Source organism: Tenrec ecaudatus, chromosome 8 (assembly GCF_050624435.1).
Source record: "Tenrec ecaudatus isolate mTenEca1 chromosome 8, mTenEca1.hap1, whole genome shotgun sequence".
NCBI classification, from domain to species: domain Eukaryota; kingdom Metazoa; phylum Chordata; class Mammalia; order Afrosoricida; family Tenrecidae; genus Tenrec; species Tenrec ecaudatus.
This window is the reverse complement of record NC_134537.1, coordinates 160,991,392-161,005,370: the sequence shown is the minus strand read 5'-3', so window position 1 is coordinate 161,005,370 and position 13,979 is coordinate 160,991,392. Positions and strand designations below refer to the sequence as shown.

The 13,979-nt window shown below is 53.2% G+C and overlaps 1 protein-coding gene across 1 annotated transcript in view; it reads left to right on the top strand.

Annotated features, from left to right (window-relative positions):
* The window catches only part of GREB1 (growth regulating estrogen receptor binding 1), an 83,257-nt gene that overhangs the window by 22,961 nt on the left and 46,317 nt on the right, over positions 1-13,979 (top strand). Inside the window, exons 7-13 of the mRNA XM_075555823.1 lie at positions 889-1,002; positions 2,047-2,190; positions 3,101-3,286; positions 5,892-6,242; positions 11,436-11,564; positions 12,886-13,014; positions 13,581-13,778. Of these exons, the coding sequence (XP_075411938.1) occupies positions 889-1,002; positions 2,047-2,190; positions 3,101-3,286; positions 5,892-6,242; positions 11,436-11,564; positions 12,886-13,014; positions 13,581-13,778 (1,251 nt within the window). The remainder of the gene's footprint in view (positions 1-888; positions 1,003-2,046; positions 2,191-3,100; positions 3,287-5,891; positions 6,243-11,435; positions 11,565-12,885; positions 13,015-13,580; positions 13,779-13,979) is intronic.

Genomic DNA, 13,979 nt, shown 5'->3' with positions numbered 1-13,979 from the left:
TGGACCCTGTCAGTTTCCTGCTATCCGTGAGAGTCCCTAGTGCAGTGTTGAGGTCATGGGGATTCTTGGGCTATAGCCAGATGCTGGACTTCTGATTGAGCTGTAGTGGGCTGGGGTCCCAGGTAGATACTTAAAATAAAGCTTCCCAAGCCAGTTTAGTATGCAGCCAGGGCTAAGACCCACAGCTCAAAACTGCAGGAGAAATTATGTGTTGGGTGGGTCAAAAAGCATAACGCTAATCAGTCCTTGATGCTTTGATTCACCCGGGAGGCTAGCCGAAGTCATGAGCATAATGTTCTTGTAGAGTGGGGAGGGGTGACTCATCACAGCACACCTCCCCCCCCCACCTTGTCTCCCTGAGTCTGTCATCTAAAATGAGCTTTCAAGGGCTGCTCAGGGAAGGGCGCACAGGTGGGCCAGTACTGCCTCCTAGTGGCGAAACTGTGGCAGTGCATATGGTGAATGGGGTTTCTGCTGTTGAAGACCGGGCTCTTAGAAATGACATGAGAATGTGTAGAAAGCAGGGGTGGTGATGGTGGTGGTGTGGACACTGGGAACTGCCCTCCATTGGGCCTAGACTTGTGGCTGGGTGCTACACCGGGTGCCTCACCTGCGTACTTTGTCGTCCTCATGGAGCACCTGTCGTCCTGATGGAGCACTTCTCAAAGCTGCTCCGCTTCTGATGGCCCGCAGTAGAGCCTGGGCACACGCGCAGTCTGGGGATGAGACGTATGTTCTCAGCACGCCAGGCGAGTCACTCCGCACTCAGAATCTCTTGGCGAGCTATGAGCTGTGGATTACATGGATGCCGTGTTCTCTAGCGGAGAACATGCTTTCGAGACGCACCTTCCTCCAGACAGCCTAATCTGTGCTCTGCACGTTGTCTAGGTATTTTACCAAACTCCGGGCCCCCCAAAAAACGCCACAAAGGATGGTCTCCAGAGTCTCCATCAGCTATGGATGGTGGCTGCCCCCAGGGCGGCGGGAACAGAGCTAAGTATGGTAAGTGACCCCAGCTTTGCCAGCACCCCTGGCTCAGGTGCCGGTGGCGGCGGTGGGTGGTGGTAGTGGTTGGTTGATGGTGGTGGTAATAAGTAGTGGTGATGGTCAGGTGGTGTGATAATAGTGGCAATGGTTGTGTGGTGGTGGTAGTAATGGTTGAATTGTGTGATGGTTGAATTGTGTGATGATGGTGGTGGTGATAATGGTTGAATTGTGTGATGATGGTGGTGGTGATGGGTGAATTGTGTGGCGGTAGTAGTGGTAATGGTTTTGAATTGTGTGATGGTGGTGGTGATGGTTGTGTGGTGGCAATGGTTGAATTGTGTGGTGGTGGTGGTGGTAATGGTTTTTAATTGTGTGGTGGTGGTGGTGGTAATGGTTTTTAATTGTGTGGTGGTGGTGGTAGTAGTGGTGATGGTTGGGTGGTCGTGGTGGTAATGGTTTTGAATTGTGCGATGGTGGTGGTGGTGGTAGTGGTGATGGTGGTATTAATGGTTGAATTGTGTGATGATGGTGGTGGTGGTGGTGGTATTAATGGTTGAATTGTGTGATGATGGTGGTGGTGGTAGTGGTGATGGTTGGGTGGTTGTGGTGGTAATGGTTTTAAATTGTGCGATGGTGGTGATGGTGATGGTTGGGTGGTGGTGGTGTCTTGGTTAGTTGGTTGGTAAGGGATATTCTAGGGACACTAGCTATGATATAGCAAAAGGGTCTTCTTCTATATTAAGGTTCTTAGCATGGCCTCGTATCCTGTGCAGAGTAGTGAGTTCCCTGGTCCTAATGAACTTTGGAAAGGGGCTCGCCTGCCTCCTGGCAGGAGTGCTGACAGGGAGGAGGCTGACCCAGGTGAGGAAGGTTGAACGGAGTGAGCCTGGGCCTTTCTTTGACCGGTATGCTGGTTTTCTGTTCCCAAGACTCTGGTGCTCCCACGAGCAGGACCTGGGGCAGTTTGTTAGCCGACAGGGTAGCGGCTGCCACTGAAAGCTCCGCTGCAGATGAGGTCTTGTCCACTGTCTCTCGCTAACCCTCTTGGCATGCCTCTAGAGACGGCAGGCATGTCCTGCATGCCCCAGGTTGGCTTGGTGGGACCTGCTTCAGCCACCTTTCCTGCTGTGGCCTCCGGAGAACCAGTGTCCGTTCCCGACAACTTACTGAAGATCTGCAAGGCCAGGCCTGTGATATTTAAAGGCAAGTGCAGCTGGGGGGGGGGCGGGGGACTGGTGGAGAGCCTAAAAGACATCCGAGAGAAGCAGGGGACACGCGGGACATTGTGCAAAGGACAACCTAAAACTCTTTCCAGGGCAATGAGAGAGCAGCAGAGTGAATGAGCCTCTAGTTGGCCCCTGGTCAGATGCCCAGAATGCTGGGGCTTGTTAATAGTCTTCCGCTGTGGCCCAGTGTGAAATGATCCATCTTCTTCATTTGCTCTTTCATCCCTTCACCGGACTTCCCTGAGCCCTCCCAGGGGGCATGTGCGGTGTGAGCGGGGCACCAGGCACTTGGCAATGGATAACTCACAGCCGTTTGCTTCAGGGAGTTTCTGATCTGGCGGTCTGCCCTGTGGTCGCCTAAGCCACTAGTATTTTCTGACTGGGAGGTGCTCCAAAGCTCTTCAAAACCCCCTGGGGCCCGTTCTAACCCGTAATGTAAGCTTGCTTTTGAGTTGGCATCAGTTTGTCAGCTGTAGGTGGGTACATGCTTGGAGTCAGGGAGCCAGACTTGGGCAGGCAGTCCCAGGTGGGCACAGAGGCAGCGTGTCCCATGATCAGTGCCAAAGGGCTGTAACCAGAAGGGCCTCTGGCTTTAGGGACGTCACTCCTCCCTGGCCTGCCGCTTTGTCCATTGGTGACCACGGGGCTTGGACCCAAGGAACAAGCACGTGCTAGAGGTGACTCTGACCCACTCGGTGTAGAAGAGCTGGAGTGTGGAGCAGGCATACTAGATGGGCAACAGCTGGAGGGCAGCCGTCTCGTGGGAAAGGACACTTCAGGGGTCCTGGCTGCAACCCGCCCATCTGCTTTAGCGACCAGGTGTGGGGGTCACACGGCTGTGCACAAGGCCAGCTGCCAAGCTGCCGCCGCCGCTGCTTCCTCTGTAGGCCATGGAAACTTCCCTTACCTCTGTGGGAACCTGAGTGACGTCGTTATAAGCCCCCTCCTGTACACGTGCTATCAGAATTCCCAGTCCATCTCGAGAGCCTATGAGCAATACGGGGCGTCCACCATACAGCCCATCTCGGAAGAGATGCAGCTCTTGCTGACCGTCTACTATCTCGTCCAGCTTGGTGAGTCTCTGCCCCGTTACCGGCGACCACTGGTAGTGACCACAAAAGGTGAGACCTACCGAGCACCTCTTGAACTGACATCAGGATACTTCTGAGCGCATGCATATCCACTGGGGCTGTGGGAGATGCGCTGTAAGGGGACTGGCCACACCTGCCTTCCTTGGGCTTCCCAAACCAAACCCCCTGCCATCGAGCCCGTGCCGACTCACAGCGACCCCACAGGACCAGAAGAACTGCCCCTGTGGGTTTCCAAGCCTCTCACTGTTGGTGGCCAAAAGCCCTGTGTTTCTTACGAGGAGAGGCTGGTGGTTTCGAACTGCTAACCTTGGGGATTACAGCCACACACCTAACCACTGTGACTCCAGGGCTCCCCTTCCTCCAGTTTACACATATATAGAAGCATGCGTCCTTATGAAGTGACTCGGGAGTCACCACACGGAGGAGGGGCTGTGGAAGAGCGTGAAACTGGTCATCATGTGGGGCGAGTTTGTTGAAGAGCTTGTTCCACCGCCTCGTCAGCACCAACAGTGTGGCAAGGAGTCACACCAGTGAGGGGTGTGAGCAAGGCCACGCTGGGGTGTGCCAGCGCGGTGGACTAACGGGAGAGCAGGGAAGGGCGGAGAAGCCCCAGGACGAGGGAGGAGCGAGGGTGGGAGAGCTACAGGAGGCAGGGATGGGGAGGTGTGTACAGTAAGACAGGCTGAGAGTGAGGGCCACAGGCTATTGCAAAGCACGCGATCGGATTGGGTTTCTCGTTATTCATCTTCTTTCTTTATTTCCAAATCATCTTATTGGGTTTCTTCCACAGCTCTTCTCACCATCCATCCGTCCATCCATCAGTTGTATCAAGCACATTTGTACCTGTGTTGCCATCATCATTTTCAAAACATTTTCTTTCTACTTGAGCCCTTGGTTCAAGCTCAGTTTCCTCCTTCTCCTACGCTTTTTCTTTCTTTTTAAACAGTTATATTGGCACATAATCCACATACCATATACATCATTTTCACTCTCAGAAAACCACGTTTGCTATGACGTGGGACCAGACCACAGGGCTGAGCAGTTACAACAGGACAGTGGCCTCCTCTCTGAGAGAGGTGAAGGGGCCCGTTTGGGGCTTGAGGAGAGAGACCCCTGGGTTTATATTAGAGCTGTGGCTGGTGGGGTGTGTGTTGAGGGAGCCAAGGGACACACCAGGAGGAGGATGGGGCTCAGGGATGGCCCAGGGTTGTGTCTCTGCATTCTCAAGCTGGCGACACCCCAGCAGTTGCAGGAGCTGTGTTGAGGATTTGAACAGATGGATCCTCAGAGGGCCCGGTGGCAGGGTTGAGGTCAGCTGGAAACACGGGTGTAGAGGATACGCAAGGAAGCTGTGAAGTTGGGTGAGATCCCAGGTGTTAGTCTGAGTACACTAGAGAAACAAATCCAGGGACACTCATATGTGTGTATGAGAGAACTTTATGTCAAAGAGCAACTGTACCTTAAGAAAACATCCCAGCCCAGTCTAGATCAAGCCCATTAAGTCTGATATTAGCCCATATGTCCGATACCAATCTATAAATTCCTCTTCAGACTCACAAGACACATGCAATGATGCTGAATGCAGGAAGATTGATCGCAGGCCAGTGGGTGGGAAGTCGTGTGCATCCAGTGGTGGTGGGAGAATCTCAGCGGGGTTCTATCAGCGTAGTGCCGTGTGTGTTGTCAGTAGAGCATGTCTCAGGGAGTGAGCAGAGAGTCTCCCGCCTCGAAGGAGGAAATACAGGAGTTCCCAGAATTCTCAGGAGAAGGCCATGTTCACACAGAGGCCTCAATGGTTATAACTTGATCGACAGGCCAGACTCCACCCCTTCACTCATAATCCTCTCAATTGACACCAGATTATGTAACTACCACACCGGGGGCGCGATTATGGATTGAGAAGAGTGCCAGGGCTTGAGGCCTGGGGACATGGCAGCCCTGTGGGGCCAGGAGGCCAGGAAGAGGAGGAGAAGGAGGAGCAGCAGCAGCAGCAGGAGCCAGGGCTGCAGGCTGGGAGGGCGCCGTAGTGAGCGGGAAGGGTGCCTTGAGGGCTGCTACTCAGGATGGTCAGGAATCTTTCCTCCTTTCCCTCCTCTCTCTGGAATAGTGGTTACATGTTGGGCTGTTAACCACAAGGTCAGTGGTTCTAAGGCACTAACTGCTCCTCAGTAGAGAAAAGAGGGTTTCTATTCCCAAAAGATCGCAGAAACCCACGAGGACAGCTGTACCCTGCCTTACAGGACCCGCTGTGATGGCACTTGAGGGTTTTGTTTTTAGTTCCTTCCACAAGGAATGCTCTGGTCCACAACCTTTCCATGGTTAGGGCCGTCACACGTTTGAGGTTTGATCACATGTCACCACATTGGAAGCGTTTTGCCATCTGGACCCTTGAGCTCCCTCTCCTCTTTCCTGCCATCTTGCCCTTTCCTGTGACTCCCAGGGGCCCCTCTGCCATTTAACATTGCTCATTGAGATCACGTGCACACGCTCCCAGAGATGCCTGCTTGAGTATATTTGACATCAGCCGTGCCAGCCAAGTGGCATAGGGGCTGAAGCACTGTGTCCGTCTGTCTGCCCTATTTGCCAGCGGCGGACCAGGTGCCCTTGATGGAGGACCTGGAGCAGATCTTCATGCGCTCCTGGCGTGAGTCGCACCTGACCGAGATCCGCCAGTACCAACAGGGGCCACCGCAGCCCTTCCCGCCAGCCCCTGGGACCGCAACGCCCGTGACCTCAGCACAGCTGCCCTGGCTGGCCGGCCTGGCCGCCAGCTCCTGCAACGACAGCGTCCACATCATTGAGTGCACCTACTCGCTGGCAGAGGGCCTCTCCGAGATGTTCCGGCTGCTCCTCGAGGGCAAGCTGGCCAAGACCCACTATGTGGTCATCATCTGCGCCTGCCGGAGCTCGGCCATCGACTCCTGCATTGCCGTCACAGGTGAGTCCTGGGCCCGCCCCCTGGCCTGGGGAGACCCAGCCATAGTGATTTCTCCTTTGTATGCCCCCCACCTCGGCCTTCTCAGCAAGGAGCCACGGGCCCTGGGTGCACGTGGGAATGGATTTTTGTGTCCCCGTTTCAAATAGCGAGCTTACTAGGTCATAGGTCTTCCCTCAGGAATTGGTGAGTTAAGTTTAGAGTCTGCATCTGAAATTTTCCAAAAGCCAAGCCAGTTTCTATCCAGGCGGCTTTGGCTGACCCTGAGGCTAGCTCTGCTCCGTAGTGTTGCTTTGGGGGAAGGAGATCGCCGGGCCTTTCTTCCAAGCAAGGCACCCCTGGATGGACTCCCACCTTCCACCTCTCGTTAACCACTGAGGGCATTCACCAGGCGTGTCTTCCAGGGACTCCTGAGTCCCACGTCCTCGGTTCGCTCGGGCCTACCAGGCAGCTGGCCATCTTGACTCTGCCCCTCTATGGATCCAACTCTAAAGCGGAGATAAAAACTCACTGTGTCGTGTGGGCAAATAAGAGCATCAATTACAAAAACGCATAGCAAAGACCTGTATAAGCTCCACTGCTTTGGGGTGCTGGGCAGTTGTGGGTGGGCAGAATTAAGTTCCTGGCTTTCTTAGAGGCCCCTGTTTCAGAAGGGGAGGTGGGCCCCACCATCAAGAAATGGGTAGTGTGATGGCAGGGTACAGCTCGGACAGAGGGAGAGCAAGTCAGGGAACACCTCTGTGACAAGCTGGTGTTGGAACAGAAATTCAAGGCAATGTGAAAGCAAGCTCTGGGGCAGTGGCTGTGCTCCCCAAGACTGGGCACGGGGCTGTGGGAACAGCGGAGATCAGGGCAGATCACAGGCTCTGCAGGGCCACGGCAGGTGTGCCCAAGCCCGGGACTTGTCTTGAGGAAGACGGGAAGCTGTTGGAGTGTTTTGAGCAGAGAGGACCAGGGTTGATTGACTCTTATGGCATGGAGAATAGACGGGCGGGGAATTGGCCAGGGGAATCTGATGATCGGGAGAAGAGTGGGTGACTTCTACATCTGTTGGAAGTCACCGCTCTCAGAGTGCACTGACGAGTTGTCAGTCGATTGTGGGAGGAAGAGAGGACAGTTTTGGCTGGTGCGGCTGGGACAACGAAGTTACCATCCGGTGGGACAGGGAGAACCTCGGGTGGGGGTGGGGGTGGGGCAGCTGTTGATTTTCTTTTTATTTGTGTGCAGAGGGCAGTGCTGGCCCTCCTGGCGGTGATGGGACCATGAGTCTTCTTGGCTGACGCATGGCCAGGCAATGCAAGTCAGCTATGGGGTATAAAGGTCTGAAGGTTGGGTCTGAAAAACCTGGGGAGTGATCGACGTTTGTGGGGGTGGTCAAAAGAGCTATGGTCTGACCTGTCCAGGACATGGAGAGAGGAGACGGGGACCTCTCCTGCTTGTTATAACTCTGGGTCTCACAAAGAGGACACGAGTCGGGGAGACTTGAGGAGCGACCACAAGGGAGGAGGAGGAGGAGGAGGGACGGAAGTTTAGGAAGCCAGAGGAGGGTGTGTTTTCAGAGTGAGGACTGAGAATGGCCTCCTTGTTCTGTCAGTAGGGCAGTCATTGGTGACCCTGACCAAGTCGTTTCAGTGGGGTGGGGGTGGGTGAGCGGAGGAAAGCTTATTTGGGCTGGGTTCAGGAGAGACTGAGGGGAGGAACAATACAGACAACTGTTTGTTTATTGATCACTGTATGGGCCTCTTAACGGATCTTATAACAATCCAGGCATCCATTGTATTAAGCACACTTGGACCTACCTATGTTGCCATCATCATCATCAAAACATTTTCTTTCTATCTGAGCCCTTGGTATCAGCTCCTGTGTTTTCCCTGCCCCCTTCCCCCCATGAATCCTTGATCAATTCTATATTATTATTGTTGTTTCCGTATCTGACACCATCTGCTGTCTCCCTTCACCCACATTTCTGTTATTCGTCCACCGTGTGTGTGTGTATGTGTGTGTGTGTTACATTTTCTCCCCCTCTGTTTGGAACCATCTTGCTCTGAAGGGAATGGAGACAGGAGAGTAACTGGAGGCGAGACTGCAGTAGCCTCTCTGTTGTCTTATTGAAGTGGAGAAATCAGAGGGCGTTTGATTCTGGGACTGAAGCAGGAGGGGACAGACACTAGCTGATGGTGGGGGGAGGCCAATCGCGGTGAGGAGTAGATGCACTGGAGAGGAGTGGTGAAGGGGGCTGGGGGTGCGAGCCCCCCCCCCCATTCCACGGGGCGAGGTGCTGGCCAGAGCCCAGGGCCAGGCGTCCACACAAGCAGGGGGCTCAGATAGGCTGGTGGCGGGAGAAGATGCCCTGGTGTGTTTGACCCACTCCTTGTCCTGGGATGGAAACAGGCAGCAGGGGGGGGGTCGCAGTGCTGTGAGACTGAGGCGCAAAGAGGGGTGTGAAGCAATTTTCCGGGAAAATGATGGCGCCTCGCCAAGAGAAGTGCCACCGGAACACGGACGGCACTAAGCATTCGGAGCAGCCTGGGTGGCCCATGCAGTGTGTGACTGACTGCTGATCTCAAAGTTGGCCATTCAAACCCAGCCAATGACTTGTGTGAGGATCTCCAGTCTAGCAGTCCCCCTGGAAGAGTTCCTCTTGGTCCTGGCCTTCGAGGGATCTCCCTGGAATGAGGGGTGGCTCGGGAGCAGCTAGCCAGAGTGCCTGCGGTCACTGGTGTGACGACTGTGTCTGTGGAGTCCGCTGGGCTCCCTCTCCGGGCATGCTCAGCAGTTTGAGCAGCTTGGCCGGTGCCAGTGGGGTCAGGCTGCTGGGTGGGATGGACACGTGAGGCGTGGAAGACGAGGAGGGCGGGGGTGTCTTGTAGGTGGCATGACGTTGAGAAAGGGAGGGGGACCCTTGGGGTTCGGTCTCGGAGGCGACTGGAGAGAGAGGTGCTTGGCATTGCAGGTGCAGGTGTGAACAAGCCAAACGCACCACCCTGGGGTCCATTCTCACTAATGGACACCCTGCAGGACAAGGTGGAACTGTCCCTGTGGGTTTCCCTGAATGGGAACCCATGATGGGAGCGGTGGAGGTGGTTTCAAACTGGTGGCTTCGTGGTTAGCAGCCAAGTTTGTAACCACTGCTAGGCCCCCAGGGCTCCAGGAAGGGCGGGGTGTAGATGGTGATTTGTGATGAAGACGCCCAGAGAACGCCCTTGGCTGCAGGTGGATGGCGTGAAGTCAACGGCGAGATCACAGGACTCGGACAGCGCTCTGTGGGCACAGTGTCCTTTTCTTGGGAGGTTTCAGTATTCCTTCCAAGTTTTAAGTCACATGAAGTTCAGCGTTTGAAGGGGAGGGGCTGATGCCATACAGAACGGAAGGCTCGAAAATGTACCCATGGAACGGCTGAGGAAATCGAGTGGCGAATACAACTCGGGGCCAGTTCAGCTTTTGTGTGGTGAGGCCATGTGACTGAGGTCACAGAGACCCTTCCTAGCCCGCAGTGTAGCTCGGGGCAGCTCTTTCTTACTCTGGCACAAGGGCACAGAATCACCCCGGAGGGGGGGTCAAGCCTCAAGGATTGGCTTCCTCACACCCACTGTGTGCCCTCCAAAATCTCTCTCTCCCTCCCATACACACACACGCTCCACACCCTGCAGACTGCTCTTCCTGTAGAAGAGGATGGTGGACTGAGCAAGCGGGTCCTCACAAGGTCTGTCTCAAGAGTCCTTACTAGATGAGCTTGTCCACACCATCGAGCACTGAGCACCTCCTCAGGGTTAGGAGCCCAAAGATCCAGATGAAATTCACTGTCATTGCGTGCATTTTGGTTCAGACCAGCCCTGTAGGACAGACTAGAACTACTCCTGTTGGTTTCTGAGACTGTCACTCTTCCCAGCAGTAGAAAACCTCATCTTGTGTCCGCAGAGCAGCTGATGGTTTTGAACTGCTGACTGTGCCGTTAGCAGCTCAGGACTCTAACCCTCTAGGCCATCAGTACTCCTAGGGCTAGGAAAGCAAAGCGCAATTTTCTGGAAGTCACGATTTCAATCATTTACCTCATTTGAATTTACAAAGTACCTATGCACTACACACTTCCACTTACAACCACGCCTACATTACAAAATAGGAAGAAGCCCTGGCATTCCTCTGGACCGCCAAGCCCCCCTGGAGGGTGCTGGTGAAAGTCCCTTCTGCAGTCGGGTTCTTCTGCGTCTGAAAGGGCAACACTGACAAGTTGAGTCGTCTTTAACCTGGAATGTGACGTGGTATTTAGCAAAGTTTGCACTGTGGGCTTCCCCAGTTAAAAGGCCCACTGGTCTCTGCTCTTTTACACTGCAGGGTGCGTCCTTCAGAACTCTGTGCATGGGCGGGGCTCACTTAAGCTTGAACTTGCAGTCCTGGGGCATCGGGTTCTGAGACCGTCTAAGGACGGGCATCAGTGTGAGGAGTTGTTGAATGGAAAAACCAATGTGCTCTGTAAACTTTAACCCAACCACAAAAAACCCCCAAAACGTTAAAAACAATATATAACTAAATAAAGTCAGACAAATTCAAAGTACAAATAACATATAAATGCATGCACACCAGACAACCCAAGCAGGTGTTGTCTACTTGAGACAGAAGTGTTTTGGATCCCTTAAGGCAGGCTGGAAGATGATCTCTTGTCACCATGCAATATCACAGCAACCCAGGGGCTATGGGGCTATCCTCTGGTCCTATACTTCTTGTCATTTCCATCCCATGGTTTCAGTAATTGCTTCAGTAATAAACCTGGAATCCCTGCCATGTGTGGGTAAACATGCTATGCATGCATTTTACAAACATCATCTCGTTTTAATCCTCTCAGCAGCCCTCTCCGGGAGATTGCTGCTAGCTTAGCTGTGTATTCCAGATGGGGAAGCTGAGGCTGCAAGACCCAAGGGATTCATCCTGGGTGACACAGGTAGTCGCTGGGGGAGAAAGGATTCACAGCCTGGGCCCTGTTTTCTCTCTGCGTCACCATCCTGCCTTCGTCCCTCTGGTCACTATCGCTGTGAGTGTGGAGGGACGGGCACCTGCCATTCACTGATTGAACCAAGATTCCTGGACCACCTGCTCTTTGCCAGGCTGGGTTCTGGCCTCGGGATGGAGAGAGAGAGACCCAGGTCCTGTCCGTCTGTGAGGTCCTAAGGAGCCCTGTGGGGTATGTTGATTGTTTTCCAGGAAAATACCAAGCCCGGATTCTCTCTGAGAGCCTCCTCACTCCCGCCGAGTACCAGAAGGAAGTCAATTATGAGCTGGTGACAGGGAAGGCGGACTCCTTGGGGGCCTTTTTTAGCACCCTCTGTCCAGGTAGGCCTGTCCAGTGAGGCAGGGACAGGTTTCTCGATTCCTAAGACAAAAAGAAAGACCCCAAAATAGGAGAGGTCATCTCTGATCCATCTTCCCGTAGAAGCTGGCCCTCCTGTTCTAACCTCTGCCTTTATGGGTCAGGAGTCGGTGCTGGCTGAAGCATTGGATTCTCCGTGGTGGGGGCTCTGTGGTCTCTGACCCCATCTGCACAGCAGGGCCTTGTGCCTGGCCCCCTCTGCCTCTTCCCCAGCCTTACCTGCCAGTGCTCCCTCCCTCCCCTTCCCACTCTCTTGAAACTGATCGCGGATGATGTCTCATGCCCTGTGTTCTGTGCGGAGAGTGCCCTTCCTCTCCCTGCCCGCTCACCCCTCAAGGCTGCCCTCACTTTCTCCCAGAAGGCTTTGTGGGCCTTCTTTCTCCAGGGTGGGCATAACACATTAAATACCAGATATTTTTTCACCAACTTACCCAAGTGGCTGGGTATTTTTTCGGCTTTTTTTTTTTTTGCATTAAACCATAAATGGGTTTACATCTCATCAACTTTTGATCATTTCTCTATAACTTTCAGACTTTGAATATAAAACGTCTCACAATATGAAACCGTATTCTGCAATGTATGTGGAACATTATTACTTTTATGAATTATAATCTTCACGAAATTATAAACTTGTAAAATAATCAACATAATCCATATTACTTTGAAAAATTAGAAGAATTAGGACTAAGACTTTCTTCATGTCTTTTTGTGTAACGGGAGACCACTTGAGTGATTTAGGGGATGTTTTACATTTCACTGAGGTTTGATCAAGATAAGTACACAACTCCTGGCAAAAAATCCAAACAAATAGTAGCTATTTGATTTAACCAAAATGCACTAAAGTGCTAAATAAACAAAAAGAACATGAAGACAATCAAGTTTGATACATTCATTACTGATGTAAACACCTAGATAGATGAAGTAGTTAAAATGTATCCAAGCAGGTGGCATCTGAAGACAGCGTGTAGAAATCACGGGTTATCTCGTGATCAGTCCATAACAGATGGCGCGAGAAACACGAGTAAACTCGGGATCTGTCTGCTATTTATTTGGTCATGGGCATGTGCCCAGATACAATATACTTGGCTTTGTTACCATACTAGGCTATGACCTTCTTGGCAGGGTGTGGACTATACCTTTTGTCTTTCTTTTATGTCTTGGTTTAAATCTCTGGTACCCAGGCCTCAGGACAGTGCCTGGAGCACAGTAGGTGTTTCCTAGGTGTCTACTGAATTGAACAGGGATGCAAAACACATTTCTGCTTATTCTCTCTGTTTTGGGTAGAGGGTGACATCGACATTTTGCTGGACAAATTTCATCAGGAGAATCAAGGCCATATTTCTTCCTCCCTTGCCACCTCCTCCGGCACTAAACTGGCAGCCCTGGATGCCCGTGGGGTGCCAACGTGCACAGGTGAGTCAGGAAAGGAGACAGCGTGCCGGGGGTTGGGCCTGGGAGGGATGGCCTTCCAGGAGCTCTGGGGGCTGCAAGGATGCTATGCCCAGCCCTGGTCCAGAAGGCAGATCCCTAGCCTCCACGGAGACCTAATATGTAATTGTAGTTTCCATCTTCACTGATAATCCCCTTTCTATCCAGGTCTGTCCGCTTTTACTGAAAGAGTACGTTTCACTGTGTAAAGGCATTGTTGAAACGATCGATTTGTACTGAGTTTGCAGAGAACTGTGACAGACCTCCTTCTTTCTCTCCCTGAGAACTGTCGAACTCTTGCAGCCTCGGAGCTTGTGTCAGTCCCTCTGGACAGCTGTCCCCTGAGCTCCAGCCAGAGGAGGCACTGTGACCTCCGCGCTCAGAGTGCTCTGGTCGAGGCTTGGTTTTGAACTGAAGAAGCTTAGGTGGGATGGGGACCACAGTGTGCCTGTTCCCAATAAACACTCGCCGCTTTAGAAGACACTGCTATCCTGGGGCAGGGGGACCGTGGGTGCCCCTGGCTCACCTCCCCCTGTGGGCTCTGGTTCCAGGCTACACGCTGGAGCCGCACCCCGTCCGGCCCTTCCAGCTGGCGGTGGCCCAGAAGCTCCTCTCCCACCTGTGCTCCATCGCCGATTCCAGCACTCAGAATCTGGACTTGGGGTCCTTCGAGAAGGTTGACTTTCTGATTTGTATTCCACCCTCTGAAGTGACCTACCGGCAGACCTTGCTCCACGTCTGGCATTCAGGTAGGTGGAAGAGCCTGAGTCCCTCTGCAGTCACCGGTGAATCCGATTTCACCTGACTCTTTGCTTCCGACCTGGTTGGGGTTTGTTCATCAGGAAACTGGTGCTCAGAGAGGGGTACCCAGGAGGCTTCTGTCTGTAAGAGGCAGAACCGGGACACGAGTTTCGATTGGGTCACACTGCAGCTTGCCGACTAGGTTTTAA